The 15,008-nt window shown below is 50.1% G+C and overlaps 8 protein-coding genes across 8 annotated transcripts; 4 read left to right on the top strand and 4 right to left on the bottom strand.

Moving 5' to 3' along the window:
• Positions 1-84: 84 nt before the first annotated feature.
• On the bottom strand, positions 85-2,025 carry SLP1 (Slp1p; the record flags this gene model as incomplete). The annotated part of the gene is made up of 1 exon (XM_076682507.1): positions 85-2,025. One exon carries the CDS (start codon positions 2,023-2,025, stop codon positions 85-87), a length of 1,941 nt encoding a protein of 646 aa, XP_076543290.1.
• Positions 2,026-2,559: 534 nt separating this feature from the next.
• Positions 2,560-3,519, bottom strand: RAM2 (bifunctional protein farnesyltransferase/protein geranylgeranyltransferase; the record flags this gene model as incomplete). Its single annotated transcript, XM_076682508.1, has 1 exon — positions 2,560-3,519. The coding sequence occupies one exon, from the start codon at positions 3,517-3,519 to the stop codon at positions 2,560-2,562; it is 960 nt and encodes a 319-aa protein (XP_076543291.1).
• Positions 3,520-4,109: 590 nt separating this feature from the next.
• Positions 4,110-5,690, top strand: GUA1 (GMP synthase (glutamine-hydrolyzing); the record flags this gene model as incomplete). The annotated part of the gene is made up of 1 exon (XM_076682509.1): positions 4,110-5,690. One exon carries the CDS (start codon positions 4,110-4,112, stop codon positions 5,688-5,690), a length of 1,581 nt encoding a protein of 526 aa, XP_076543292.1.
• Positions 5,691-5,902: 212 nt separating this feature from the next.
• On the bottom strand, positions 5,903-6,339 carry TRVA0_003S02894 (uncharacterized protein; the record flags this gene model as incomplete). Its single annotated transcript, XM_076682510.1, has 2 exons — positions 5,903-6,030; positions 6,075-6,339. The coding sequence occupies 2 exons, from the start codon at positions 6,337-6,339 to the stop codon at positions 5,903-5,905; spliced, it is 393 nt and encodes a 130-aa protein (XP_076543293.1).
• Positions 6,340-6,832: 493 nt separating this feature from the next.
• FSF1 (Fsf1p) lies at positions 6,833-7,859 on the top strand (the record flags this gene model as incomplete). Its single annotated transcript, XM_076682511.1, has 2 exons — positions 6,833-6,936; positions 6,986-7,859. The coding sequence occupies 2 exons, from the start codon at positions 6,833-6,835 to the stop codon at positions 7,857-7,859; spliced, it is 978 nt and encodes a 325-aa protein (XP_076543294.1).
• A 115-nt stretch (positions 7,860-7,974) lies between these two features.
• On the bottom strand, positions 7,975-10,536 carry TRVA0_003S02938 (non-specific serine/threonine protein kinase; the record flags this gene model as incomplete). Its single annotated transcript, XM_076682512.1, has 5 exons — positions 7,975-9,959; positions 10,013-10,160; positions 10,234-10,283; positions 10,343-10,439; positions 10,489-10,536. 5 exons carry the CDS (start codon positions 10,534-10,536, stop codon positions 7,975-7,977), a joined length of 2,328 nt encoding a protein of 775 aa, XP_076543295.1.
• Positions 10,537-10,734: 198 nt separating this feature from the next.
• TRVA0_003S02960 (uncharacterized protein) lies at positions 10,735-13,107 on the top strand (the record flags this gene model as incomplete). Its single annotated transcript, XM_076682513.1, has 2 exons — positions 10,735-11,115; positions 11,737-13,107. 2 exons carry the CDS (start codon positions 10,735-10,737, stop codon positions 13,105-13,107), a joined length of 1,752 nt encoding a protein of 583 aa, XP_076543296.1.
• A 592-nt stretch (positions 13,108-13,699) lies between these two features.
• Positions 13,700-14,610, top strand: ATG5 (Atg5p; the record flags this gene model as incomplete). Its single annotated transcript, XM_076682514.1, has 2 exons — positions 13,700-13,798; positions 13,855-14,610. 2 exons carry the CDS (start codon positions 13,700-13,702, stop codon positions 14,608-14,610), a joined length of 855 nt encoding a protein of 284 aa, XP_076543297.1.
• Between the last annotated feature and the right edge of the window lie 398 nt (positions 14,611-15,008).

Here is a 15,008-nt window from a genome sequence, read left to right on the forward strand (position 1 = left end):
AAAATAAATTAACCAACTCGTTACTTCATTACACATAAATCGTGGTAGTTAAAGTCGTGGGAAGAATCATAGTTAAGTGGGGGGTTATTCAGAATCCGGAGTAGGATAGGACTCTTTTTCGTAATAGTCGTCGTCGTAGACAGGCATGCTCATTCGGCGATAGTCTATGTCATCCTCCGGGTCTGGCGACGACATGCCCTCGTTCAATTCGCTGTCGCTATGCATAAACGGGTGGTCTACCTCCTCGACAGAGCGCGAGACAAATACCCGGTGGGGGGTCGCAGTGAAGTATGGTGAAGTTGGACTTGCCAGCCCCAGCCGCTGGGCAATGGAGGTGCGGTCCAAAGCATAACCCTCCCCGCTGACAGCGCCCCGGGTAGTGATTACAAAGAGCAGAATCACCAACAGAATTAGCGCCTGGGCAACCCCGACCTTCTTTTGGTACATGAGTTCGTCGGCTAGCAATGTAAGCCGCGAGCTGAGTGCGAGGACGTCCTGGTCCGCCTTGCGGCGCTGGGTCTCCATACGAGAAATGGCGTCCATCATGATGGCGCTGTACTGGTGCTGAATGAGATTAAGCTGCTCGGTCACAGTGTTGTTGAACTGGCCAAAGAATAACTCAATGCGGAGTGTCTGCTTCTTCTCTATCTTGTACAGCAGCTCGCGCAGATTCTGACTCTGCTCTTCAATATACTGTAGCGACAAGGTCGCATTGCTCTCGAGCAGCCTCAGTCGCTTCATGATCGTTTGGTAGACCGAGTCCTGGGTCTTCTGTTCAAATGCATACGGCTCTTCTTCTTCTCCCGGAACTGTGTAGTTTCCACGGGGCTCAATGTGGATATACTCGTTCCACGAACATGACTCGTTGAAAACCAGCGGAGACACCTCCTTGACAAAAGACACACTTGAGTATAACATGTCTGTTGTTTCGTTGGGGGTCATATCGGGCGATGATGCTGGCTGCTCTGACTCCGATGGCGCAGGATTACACGCCTCTTCCGTCGTTGGTATAGCCTCACTATCATTCTTTTTTCCGACGATGCAGGACTGGTTTTTCTGGCCATTGACATTGACCTTATTAGGAACAATAGTCGTTGGCTTAGAGGCTGTATTGTTAGTATTGGTATTAGCAGAAGGCTCGGCAGCAGACTGGGCTCTTCTTGGTCTATGCTTCGTTTTCTCCTCGCTCTTGTATTCGTCCATCATTGTCGTTCCATGGACTCGCACCACCGAAACAGGGCAATAGAACTCATGCCCCCAATGGGAGAGAAACTCAATTTGCAAGTACCTGGCCCAGATCAACGGGTTCTTGATATGGAAATGCTGGATGTCCCTCACTCCAACTGCTTCAAACTCGCCCAAAACCTTCCACCCGTCCTTCGACGGCGGGAATCTATCGGCCACTGAGATCCTAATGTTGCGAAACATGGAGGAGAAGAACTCATAGTTGGCAATTGAGACCGTGTCTACAAGGATATCGTTACACAACTCAAGGATGACGAATTTGTTTTCCGCAGTGCACTCGTTGAGCATGTAGGTATCCTTATTTTCGCTGAGAATGTTGCTGGCGCCTTTTGTGTCTCGGTTAGTCTTCATGATGGTTGCGGCGCAGTCAAAGGATGCATAGTTGAACCGTTCTTTATACACTTTCCCCGGCTGCTGGTCGACGTAGTGCTCATCTTCGCTCTCAGGAGCCAAATCAGGCGCCTCCCGGGGTTCAAAGTCCTCGGACTGGCCCGACTTTTCGAGGTTCTGCTTTCGCCATTCCTCGAACGACGGGAAGAACGTGTCTTCCAGCCCCACGTCCAGTATCTCGTGGTAGGGCTCCAGTCCGTTTGGCGGTTCTGCTGCCACCACCGGAGATGCGGGATATCCTGTGGATTGAGCTGACACTGTAGTGTATATAATTCGCACTGGACTCGACCCCAAGGCTCTGTCCAGCACGCCAGTAGGCGGGCATTGCGATTCAAGCGCACCCACCACAGCCTGTGCCGCAACCAAAGCCCACGCCAACAGGCACTTCATCTGCTATGATAAGGGGGGTTAGGCGAAAGAAATCAATGACCGGAACCACAGCAATAAAAAAAATATTTACAGTAGTTTGTGATCTCGCATCCGCCTAAAAGATTCTGCTTCGATGCAGAGACCGGGGATATGATGTCGCAATATTACTCCGTCGTCCGTGGGAGGCCCCAACAGAAAAAAAGCACTTCAATGCAGCAGGTCCAATGAAGCGCAGGGGATGAATACGCTCTCACGTTTGCCCCTTGAAATTCTGATTTCCGGGTCAAATCGATGATATGGTAGGGCGTGTCGGAAGATGAAAGTTATTTGGGTTTGTGTAACAGTTTCCCATCAATCGGTGATCTTCAGCCACGAAGCCCAACCACTCCAAACATATTTGGCTACTATTCGTTACTCGCAGCCATTTCTCTCACGTAGTATGCATTACATATTATCACTCAAACCTACCTTCGTATTAGCGGCGTTAACCAATGATAGTACCGTACGAATAGATAGTACTGTACAAGGTAGATGCCACTCTACAAGTAGATAGGACTAAACCGCGATGAGCTTCTCGCGGTAGTCCCAGTAGCCCTTTCGTACAGGTACGCGCTCTTTCAGAGTCTCTAGCGCCTGCTTAGCTTTGTCGGGACGCGATTTCTCACACAAATCAACTAGTAGCTCCAATGCATAAGTACTCTTAAGAACGTCTCCCCCATATTGTAGACACAGTTCCTCCAGTTCTGCAGTTTCTTCCGGGCGCCACTTGCGGTATATGCCTGCTAGGTAGCTCCATACAGACTCGTTCTCCGGAGCAAGCTTGATCTTTGCTTCGACGTACTCCAACTCCTTGGCAAATACTTCCTCCTTTATTAGGATCTCGGGCTTCTGAGTGTACAAGAAATACCGATAATTCCATGCTGAATTGTTCCTAACATCGTCCTCAATGAGTTTGGTGCACATCTGAAGCTCCTTATCAAACTGGACGTACTTATCAAGGGCCCGGGACACAACCCACTGTCTATGCGTCCACGTATGGTAGTTCTTTGCGTCCTCTTCCAGCACAATGTCCGTAAGGCACAACTCTCCGACGTAGTACTCCGCCGTATCCACCTCCAGTAGCTGTCGGTAGTTCCACACCTGGTAGTTCTTTGGTCTCATGAGCACAACCTCGTTGATCCAGTCGCCGTCTTCTACAACTTTTGGGTTTCCGGACTTGACCAGCCAGTTCTCCTGCGGGATCAGCTCTTTCCCCATCGCTTTGAGGATGTCGAGCCTGTATGCATACACGGTATAATGAGCCGGATTCTCCTCAATGAGTGCTCCGGTAAGCTCCAGAGCCCGTTTTGAGTGCTCATTTCGCTCCATGAGTACCCTGAGGTGGTCAATCGCCCGCTTGTACTCCGGGGCATAGGCAATAGCGATAATCGGAGGCAGGGTCCCCTTCGGCACACCCTTCTTGGCCACCTCCTCAGCAACATCGGACCAGTCGTACTGATCAAACACACTCGTCATTTTTCAATACAATTCGTCTTTTGGCTTGGTGAAACACTTTCGCTACACAAAACCCCCGCTATATGTATTTGGTGCAACGGTGCGAGCCTCATTCCGTGATGGCGAGGTTCGTCGGGACACACATAATTACGTCACGCCGTTCTTAGTTAGGTCCTCACGCCGCACCACTGTCATTGGGGGCCAGACCCCAAACCCCCGTAGCTCCGCTTCGCGGAGGTTATACCCTAGTTAAACAATCAATTGGTTCCTCCAACTCACCGCGAAGTGGTGCCCCAGGGAGGAGGGGGTTTGGGGGAGGGGGGGACCAAGTGTATTAAGGTCCAACCCCCAAACCCCCGTGGCTCAGCTTCGCCGAGGAATAGTGGGGATCCTTCTTAAGGAGATATCTTTGCGAAGAGGTACCCCACAGAGGAATGGGGGAGGGAAGAGCACACCGTGCGGCGTTGAGTGCGGCTGCAAAAAAGATGAGCCGCAGCAATGTCTTGGAAAGATTTTCAGTTCAGCCGTGCGCGAGCCCAAAAACTTTTCCTCGGAAATTCATTTGAGTCGATTTCTTCTCTCGGTCATCCACCCGCAAGCTAAGGAAAAGAATGTCGGAACCCGTTCAAGTGTCTGCTGTCTTCGACACCATCCTGGTGCTCGACTTCGGCTCCCAGTACTCGCATCTCATCACGCGACGACTGCGAGAGTTCAACATCTACGCCGAGATGCTGCCGTGCACGCAGAAGATCAAGGAGCTCGCGTGGAAGCCCAAGGGCATCATCCTGTCCGGTGGGCCATACTCCGTCTATGAAGAGGGCGCGCCACACGTGGACCAGGCGATCTTCGACCTGGGCGTCCCTATCCTGGGCATCTGCTACGGCATGCAGGAGCTGGCGTGGATCGCTGGCGAGAACAACGTGGGTGAGGGTGAGCACCGAGAGTACGGCCATGCCACCATCAACGTCGAGAAGGGCGACTGCCCGCTCTTCAACGAGGTGGACCACTCGCAGGTGTGGATGTCGCACAATGACAAGCTCCACGCCCTTCCAGCCCACTACCACACCGTAGCGACGACCGCCAACTCGCCATACGCCGCCATTGCCCACGACGAGAAGGAGATCTTCGGCATCCAGTTCCACCCGGAGGTGACCCACACCGCCAAGGGCAAGCAGCTGCTGCGAAACTTTGCTGTCGACATTTGCAAGGCCGAGCAGAACTGGAGCATGAAAAACTTCATCAACACGGAGATCGAGCGAATCCGGGCTTTGGTCGGTGAGCACGGTGAGGTCATTGGCGCTGTTTCTGGTGGCGTTGACTCTACTGTTGCTGCTAAGCTCATGACCGAGGCCATTGGCGAGCGATTCCACGCTCTGTACGTGGACAACGGTGTCATGCGTCTCAACGAGACGCAGCAGGTCAAGGAGACCCTCGATGCTGGTCTTGGTATCAACCTGACTGTCATTGACGCCTCTGAGGAGTTCTTGGGCAAGCTCAAGGGTGTTACCGACCCGGAGAAGAAGCGAAAGATCATTGGTAACACCTTCATTGAGGTATTTGAGCGAGAAGCTGCCCGAATTACGCCAAAGCGATCCAACGAGATTGAATACCTGCTCCAGGGTACCCTGTACCCGGACGTTATTGAGTCCATCTCCTTCAAGGGCCCGTCTCAGACCATCAAGACCCACCACAATGTTGGCGGTTTGCTTGAGGACATGAAGCTCAAGCTCATTGAGCCACTGCGAGAGCTGTTCAAGGACGAGGTCCGAGCTCTTGGTGAGCTTATGGGCATCCCCCACGATCTTGTGTGGCGACACCCCTTCCCAGGCCCAGGCATTGCCATTCGAATCTTGGGCGAGGTTACTCCAGAGCAGGTTGCCATTGCTCGACACGCCGATCACATTTACATTGAGGAGATCAGGAAGCACGGTCTTTACGACAAGATCTCTCAGGCGTTTGCTTGCCTGCTGCCAGTCAAGTCTGTCGGTGTTATGGGCGATCAGCGAACCTACGAGCAGGTCATTGCTCTGCGAGCCGTTGCTACCCAGGACTTTATGACTGCCGATTGGTACGAGTTTGATGCTGCGTTCCTCAAGGTTGTGTCACGACGAATTGTTAATGAGGTCAAGGGTGTTGCCCGAGTGGTTTACGATGTTACTTCCAAGCCACCTGCCACTGTTGAGTGGGAGTAAATTTACCGTAATAGACAGACTAGTTACTATTATTATTTTTTAATGTTGCTGTATAGATAGGAATGCTGAATGATTGAATGAATGAACGACCGAACGATTGACTGAACGATTGAATGACGGATGCTTAAAATAACCAGTCAAAATTGAATGATAGAATGATATAACTAACGATTGAACATATCATGGAATGGTGATGGACTACGGAAGGGGAGCTACGCACCAATAGCACCCTTCAACCTCAAAACAGTCGCAGAAGTGTAATCCCCATCATGCGATACGCTAACCAGAAAGCTCTCCCCCGTACGAGCCTGGTATTCTGCATTCACCAACGTTCGCGTGCCTAATCGTTAGCCCCAATGCTTTTTACTCCCGCAATATACCTACCAGGATTAACGCTTCGATACCATTCGCTGAAGACGCAGTTCTGCTGCTCCTCAGCCGAGAGGCTCTTGAACAATGCCTCTTTAGCGGCCCATGTCGACGCCAGCATTTGAATCTTGTATGCTTCGTCAGCCCGGTCTAGTATGGGTTTTTCGTAGACCGGATGAAGCACTCTGCGGCAGAACCGATGGAGGATCGACTTGTTCCCGACGATACGGGCCATCCGCGCCGTCTTTACGATGTCATGGCCCAGGCCCACCGCGTTCATCGAGTTCCGGGGTTTCGTGTTGAGGAAGTTTTTTGGGACCACCACCCGTCCCTATTGATATCACATTGATAGCCGTAGAATAACGATACCCCTGTCTACAATAAGCACCAGAAACACAGCGTGGAATTTATTGATGTTTATATATTATGCTCTCGGGACTTGAAAGTCCGCCAGGACCCTCTAGAACCGCTATTGATGATTAACTGGCCCAGCTATCCCGACGCGAAGCGTAGCTACGGGGTCTGGGGCTGGCTCCAGGAAGAGACCAAACCCACTACGGATGAAAAAAAAAAAAGATAACCAGCCAATCAAATATGATATATAGTGTCCCCTGAATATATCTAAGTTTCCGAAGTTGCTCCGCAGATTAGATAGCCGGCAATCGGAGGAGGTAAAAAAAATGTGTCATCTTTTCAAACAGTCGACATTTAATCGTCAAAAAAAATTTTTGAAACCCCCGGCTCGTCTCTTTTGACATCCTTCGACATAGAAAATGGCGTCTTCCGTTCCTGGACTTCGATCGCTGCCCGAGTCTCGATACGACTTGTCTACCTACTGGGGCCGAGTGCGGCACTGCGCTGAAGTGTCCGATCCAAGGTAAGTTCCGCCGCACTTAAGTGGTTTCCTCGCCTTGCTGACCGTTTAGACAATTGCTCAACACTAAAAAAGACATAGAAGAAGCCAGGAAGCTTATTTCTGGGTACAAAAATGGCGCCGGTCCGATGACGCCGGAGCTCTGGCGGGCTAAGCGGGCCCTGGACTCTACTCTGCACCCGGACACGGGCGTGCCAGTGACTCTACCTTTCAGAATGTCTTCGTACGTTCTGTCGAACTTGGTGGTGACTGTGGGTATGCTTACTCCAGGTATGGGCAACGTGGGCACGGTGTTCTGGCAGTGGGTGAACCAGTCGCTCAATGTCGCTGTTAACACAGCTAACGCCAACAAGTCGCATCCGCTGACGATCCAGCAGCTCCTCACCAACTATGCGCTGGCCGTGACCGGCTCTTGCTCGGTGGCCCTCGGCCTCAACGCTGTAGTGCCGCGACTCAGGGTCGCCCCCCACACTAAGCAGCTGCTTGGGCGGCTGGTTCCGTTCGCGGCGGTCGCCAGCGCCGGTATCGTCAATGTGTTCCTCATGAGAAGTGAGGAAATCAGGCATGGTATTTCTGTATTCGACAAGGACCATAAGGACTTGGGTTCGTCGCGAACTGCAGCCAAGTATGCCGTCGGCGAGACTGCGGCCTCGCGAGTCATCAACGCGGCTCCTGTCATGGCCCTGCCAGCATTGGTGCTCCTCAAGCTCCAGAAGGGTGTGCTCAAGGGCAAGTCCAACCTGGCGGTCACTCTGGCCAACCTGGGGCTTATCACGGTGACCTCGTTCGCCGCCCTTCCGTTTGCATTGGCTATCTTCCCGCAGAAGCAGCACATTGACGTCTCCAAGCTGGAGGACCGGTTCCACGGGCTCAAGGACTCGACTGGTAATGAAATTAAGGAGGTTTACTTCAACAGAGGCATTTAACCCCCATTATTTATGACCCTTTTATAGACGAATAATGTTAGATCTCACAAATCGCGTAGTGATGGCGTCCCATAATGATGACGTAGCGTCGGTAGTTAGTCTATTCGCATGGTATTCACATAGTTCTTCCTCTATCCTCTTCTTCATCAAACGCCAATGGCTCCGGCTCCTCCTCGTCTTCTTCAATCACACTCCGTTTCGAAGACGAAGTAGCCGGACCCCGATGCGTGTAGCTGGCGCTACGTTCTCCCAGATCAAACGGAGATTTCCTCCGTAGCCGTGATGAAAACACAGCTGTTTCGTTGAAGCGGCCCTTCGCTCCACTGTGGTGGCGCCGATGATTGAAGGGCGACGCGATTGAGAAATTGTTGACAGTCGGACTCCCTGCAGAACTCCTAGGCCCGTGCGGTGATGAATTGAGCGATGCACTCGAAGTCGAGGAAGTCTTGGAGTGGGCCCGGTCCCGGTGGTTCCTAGAGAGTATAGATGAAAAGGATGACGAGGTAGACCGGCGGTTGTACCGTGGTCTCTTGGCAGACGTACTATCAGAACGCGTTACAATTTCTTGCGATATATTCGACGGCGCAGAGGATATCTGCGAGGCCATTGAATATGAAGAGTATTGTGAGAGCTGCGAAAATTGTGATATCTGCGATACTGGTCGCTGTGGTGGCGGAGTGCCCAAGCTCCTTGGCCGGGTTGTCAGTGGTATCGTCGGTACCAGTTCGTCAAATGGGTCTTGGTGGTGCTGGATATCGCCAAGCTTGTCACCGTTAGCGGGATTAATAGCCATACTCTGAGGGCCAGGCGAACCCTGCTGATGTTGCTGCTGTTGTTGTAGCTGCTGCGGGTTCTGGAAAGTATGCGATTTCTTGAGCGATCTTCTCTTGGCAGGCAGAATGAACTTGAGCATTACGTGCTTGAAGGTGTTGCCAAATTCTTTTGTCTTTTCATTAGTCTTCGCTAGCACAGAAGACATGCTCGATTTCGTGCTCGGGCTGTTGGAGAGCTTGCCATCGGTCTGTGCTAGGTTCTCCATCTTCAGTCCGCCATGAGGTGAGTCTGGAATAGTGTCCTGTGGCGAGTGGTGTGTTATCTCGTTGCTTAGTTTAGACGGGAACATGGGTTTCGTGGGCGTAATGACTTCGCTAGTGGGCCTAGTAGCGCCATCTTCGCTGTACTCTTCGGCCTCAGCATCATAGGAAACATCTCGGACCGCCAGATTCCGCAGGCGCGGTGACAACCGTGTCTGAGCATTGTTGTCCATTGTCGCCGAGTTCGACCGCGATGACCCGGGACGGTGATGGTCCGCCTTCGACTCCCGCCGGATAGAGTACTTCGTAATGCTCAGACTCGCCCGGTGAGCCCGACGCCTCGACTGGATCTTTTCCTCGCGCTCGAGCGCCAGCGCCCAGTACCCGGCTAAGGGATCGCACCGGTTGTTGACAATACTATCTACCAGTTCATCAGCGTTTACATGGCACGAGCGAAGTTTTCGCATGAGTTTCTTCTCGATCTTGGTCGAGAGTGGCTTGTGCGCCTTTTCGGAAAGAATATCTTTCTGCTTCCCTGCGTACTCCTCCAGGAATGGGTGATTGAGAATCTCATCCAGTGAGATTCTCGCCTTGGCATCTTTAGTCAGCATCTTTTGCATAAGGTCAATTGCAGCTCCGGGTACTTCAATGTGATCAGGGTACCTTGGGTCCTCGTTTATAACCTTTTTTTTGGTGTCAATGTCGTTCTCTTCTTCAAATGGCATTTCGCCGTAGATTAGAGTGTAGAGAATGACTCCCAGCGACCACACATCTATCGCCTCTCCTGAGTACTTCTTGTGCATTAGCATTTCCGGGGCCATGTAGCAGCAGGTTCCGCAGACCGTTTCTAGCAGCGCCCTTGGGTTATATTCTCGGGTGAACCCAAAGTCGCACAACTTGACATTTCGATGCTTGTCCAGCAGGATATTCTCAAGTTTAAGGTCTCTATGAGCACAATTCCTGGCGTGGGTGTATGCAACTGCACCAGCGAGCTGTGAGAACATTTTCTTGGCCTCTTCGAGTTTCAACCGGCCGTCTTTTATCAAATACGAGTAGAGCTCATCGCCTAACCTTTTGTCAGCAAATATGAATAAACCCCCCAAACTAAATCAAACATACCTGGACAGTATTCCATAACCATCCATACTAAAGACTCGGTGACGATAATTTCGTAAAGCTGCGCAATGTGTGGATGTTTAAACAGCCGATGGTGGTGCAATTCTCGCACCAAATGCGGGTGATCTTTTGTTGTCGATTTCAACACAACCTATTTTGTTAGTTGGTCCATGCATTAAATGATAATGATCATGATGGAATGGCTCATAATTCACTGGACTTACCCTTGACTTGACAAATTTATGATGGCCAAGGTACACTTTCCCAAAGCTCCCTATAACCATTAGCCACGATCCCTCACTCTTCACCTTCCCCCACTCTTTACGGACATACCCTCGCCAATCTGCTTGGAGATGGCATAGTTTCCTATACTCGCGACATTATTATTGTCCGACAACTGCTGCAGCAGTTGGTTGTAGGAGTCTGCGAGCTACCCGGTTGGTTAGTACCCTGCTCTGACGTGATGTTCAACAACGCACCTTCGCCTTGTGATTCTGCGCCTGGACTCGGTTGAACGACCCGTACATGACCTCTCCACACACAGCCTCTATCCTCTCCAATGCTCGAGCTTTAAGCTGGCCGGTCTTAGTCGAAATACCCCTGGATGGTGCGATGGATCGGAGGGTACTAACTTGGGAGGTTTTGAGACACAAAATGCAAGGCCCGGCTCACCGTTTTTCTATCGTCAGGCGGGGCTCTCACTCTTTCTGACTGCACCGACCACCATGGATGAAATCTTCGACCACCCGTACCAGGAGGTCGCTGACTACACGGTGGTGATCCCGCAAGGGCCGTCAAAGACCCGGTATGACGTGGTGCTGCAGTCTGCGTACGAACTGCTCGACCGATTCGGCGAGTACATATGGTACCAGGAGGGGTTCAACTTGAACCACTTTAGCTTCGCACAGATCAAATGTCTGTTTGGCTCCACCGAGTATGGCGGGTGCCTGGAGGACGAGTGGGTTCTGGTGTATGTTCTCCGCGAGCTCAGTCGCATGTACCCAGATATATATATCAAGATCCAGGACTCCGACGGCGAGTTTCTGTTGATAGAGGGAGCTGAGCATGTCCCTGACTGGATTTCGCCAGACATCGCTGATAACAGGGTAAGTATCTTTTGATGTTGGGGCCGTTATTTGAACTACTTTGGACAGAAGTTTGCTTGTTATTTGAACTATTAGAAGCTGTTTGTGGAAATACTCCTGCCTTTGATTGAGGAAGTTTTTTGGAACGACGATAGTTTTAAAGAACGATTGCAGGGCGAGCATTTGTTTCAATAATAATATTGTCAGTCTGCATTTTCTACAATGCTTTCTTGAAGGATGATTTTTTGGGCAATGTTTGTTCAAGCGGTTATTCCTTGGATGAACAATTGGCAAGATTCTGTTGGTTGGCTTTTTTTGTCTGATAGACCATTGCTCGAATCTTTGGTGGCTGTTGCTTATCTTGTTACCTGCCAAGTAGTGCCTTAGATACTTTTGTTTGGCCAATAGTGGTTTATTAATTGGCGAACAATTAATGGTTTGTACAACCATAAAAGCTACTGTTCAGCTATTGGTTTAAGCAACTAGTAGTCTCTGAGTGTGGATCAAGAGCTATTCTCTGGTACACAAATTTCTGTGGACCAGCTATTATATATTGGGCAATTATTTGGTGCACTTCTAGTGGTCCAAGTGGTTCAAAGTATATGGCCGACAGTTTTTTTTGTGATTAAGCTAACGGTTTAGGTATGGTTGAATAAGGGGCAAATAGTTATCATCCCTGAGTACATCTTCCCCGAAAAGCCACTTACGCTGGCCATTGCCGTCGAGTTTTTCAGGTCAACTCCAAGCGACGTCTATCTTTTGTATGACCTCAACGAATCTGCATTCTCCAAAGTCGAAAACTTCCCCGAAGAGAGCATTACCGACAACACACACTACGCACGAGTAAGCATCCCCCGAAAACTGGCCGGACTGCTTCATACATACCCCCAATACGTGGCTCCCGCAGTGCGGTTGTTCACGGAGCGCGATTCGCGCGGCTTGAAGCCTGCCGCCGAGTTCCCGCCCGTTGATGTTGTCAATTGCACTGTGCGAATGACGCGACGACTGTATGCGCAGCTGATTGGTGACAATTTCGCTCCCGACAATAGCTTAAGTGCCAAGCTAACACACGCCGTGGAGCTGTTGGCCAGGTACAGCGAGTCCGTTAAACCGCTGACCGAAGAAACCGCTCCCAAGGATCTTGACTTCCGCGAGATCATTGAAGATCTCCACGATCAAGGGTACTTTATGGGCCACCGCCCGTCGTCAGACACGTATCACGAATTGTTTCAGCAGGCGGTGCTTCCGTACATCACAGCGCGACGCATAGAGTCTGAGAATGCATATTTTTATAAAAGGGTCCGGAAGCTTGAACTGCCAACGGATGAGGAGATTGATACATGGCCTGCTGAGAATTCCGACGAGTGGCTGCATGTCGACTACGCCGACTTAGAAAAAACCAACCAACCAGAGGTAATCAATGAGCCCACAGAACAAAACGTCGCCGATATGCTGCAGAAAGTGCAGCAGTTCGTCGAAAGACAGGCATCAGGAATAGACGGGATGGACGCCGACGACTCGAGCTCCAGCGACAGTGATAGCGACGACGAAGATGAGGAGCAAGTCCACTTTGGGCCCGGGGACCCAGCCATTGACGAGGACGACTTTTTGGAGTTCTTCCTAAAAGAAGCGCTCAAGCTGTCTCCTGATCAGATTGAACAGTTCCGGGCTGGACCTCCTACGGAAGAAGTTCTGTCGGAGGAAGTACGGCCGTCGCCGAGCCAAGTGTCTTCAGAGGCTTCCTCTTCGCATTTCTCTACTAGCAGACGCATGAATGCGGAAACATCAGACGAGGAAGTAGAAGAGATTGACGAAGAGGACTGGGATGCGATTGAACAGGAGCTGCGTGAGAAGGGCGTTCTCCCAGAGGAGTCAGATCCGAACTACCAAGTTCTTCAGAACCTTCTTGACAGCATTAAATCGGGTGGTGGCATCACTGGTCCTGCGGCCACTCTGCTCGGCCAGCTAGGCATTCCCATCCCGAACCCTGACCAGATTTCTAGCGACCACTAATCGCATGTATACAGTACTAATTGAATCTAACTTATATTATCGATACTGTACTAATCAACGTTGCGTAATCTATGCTCTGACAATCAATGCTCTGCCAGTCATTCTTAATCAATGCTATACTCTATACTACCATGTATGTTAATCAACACTATTTGTTAAGATTTCGGTGTTTATGACCTACCGGTACTATTGGTACTGGTTTTGCCATTGACAATAGCATACACAACTTAATTGACTCATTTACACTGAATATACTTTTTCATCATTTGGCAGTTAGAGTCATTATACAACCGGTAGTAAGACTGATATAAAGACTAATAGGTCATTCAATGACTAGGTTTGTTGAAACCATTTAGATCAATTGTGCACTACCGTCTACATGCCCTGCAGTATATTTAGCTAGGCCACTTAGTTTATCATGAACTTCGCAAAGCGAAACTACTGAAAACTTGAAGGTTTATTCTCTCAATATTTGAGGCACGAAAATATCCGTTAGTGGCTGTACCTGTATTATTAACTATGGGGGTAACCCCACGGCGGTTGGGGTGGAGGATGATGTCACCGGGGATCCTAAAACATCACCACCGACACCATGTCCGAGGTCAGGGAACTGATATGGAACGGGACGATTCCAATAAAAGTGACACTGGCGGGTAACGAAAGCCGCAGTCCAGACAAACAAGAATACTTGGTAAGTTGAAGCAATATAAATAATGGGCCCAACGAATGATGGAGCTAACAACACAGCTTACTGTGCCGAGAAATAGTTACATATCAATATACCTTCCACAAATACTCGCCTACTTCCGACCGAGCCTGAACGACCCACACAATGCGGATAAGCATGATTGGTGGTTTGATTTTGAAGGGGTCCCTGTGCGCTGGAATTGGCCGGTCGGGTTGTCGTACGACTTACTGACCGGCCTCGATCCAACCCAAGCAGCAGAAGAAAAGAACGACAGCCACCTTCCATGGGCTCTCGAACTGCATCACAAGAACTACCCCAAGGACTACATTCTTGGGTATGAGTCGATTGACAGTTTAAGAGATTATTGGCTGAATCAGTCTAAAGAGGCGTGCTACCTTAGGGACGGCAACGCCAAGGCGATTATGAACATGTCCAAAGATGAGACGGACGAATTGTGGGAGTCGGTGAAGGCTCATAGGTTTGCCACTTTCTGGTCCATTACTGACCGTCGACTGCTACCAAATACTGCTACTAATCTGCGCTATGTACCGGTTAAGGTGTACCTTCCAGTGACCAACAAGATGCTCCAGCGGCTGATTAGGCCTACTTTAGAGGATAAGCGAGAGCCACAAACTGTGGGGACTGCGCTTCATGAGCATTTGACGGAACTGTTTCCTTCTCGTCGAACTTGCATCAGAGCTAGACCGCTCATACATGGCATTGTAATACCACTACAGGCTCCACTAGCGGAGCTACTTGCACAGTGCATGTTCGTTGATGGTTTCCTCCACGTCTCCATCGTCATGATCTCTTGATTTGAATACTTTTGGAGCGGCTCTTTTGTCGAATAGGCAAAGTATAGTGGCCGTAATCGGGAGCCATGCAGAATGCATTGAGGATCCTCCAATTGTTGAGGCTCGAGCTCGAAAAGGTCCCTCTACTCAAGGTGATCTTGAGCCGCTAGCCTTTTTACTTGCAATGGATATCGTGGGGCTGGCTCTTTCATGGTACAAGGCTCGTTGCCATTGGCTACTTTTTCTTCATTTGATATTAGTGCGAATCGTAATAGAAATGATAGAAGATGTCTCAGTTGAAGGATCGAACTGAGAATCCGCCATTCATAACCAATATCTTAACATGACCTTCTATTCATTGCAAATGAAAATATTTCAAAATTTAGAAATACCGCTAATCTTTTCTGCCTACGACTCGT

The sequence above is a fragment of the Trichomonascus vanleenenianus genome (genome assembly GCF_965637985.1).
Source record: "Trichomonascus vanleenenianus strain CLIB 3782 genome assembly, contig: TRVA0_003S, whole genome shotgun sequence".
NCBI lineage: Eukaryota > Fungi > Ascomycota > Dipodascomycetes > Dipodascales > Trichomonascaceae > Blastobotrys > Blastobotrys vanleenenianus.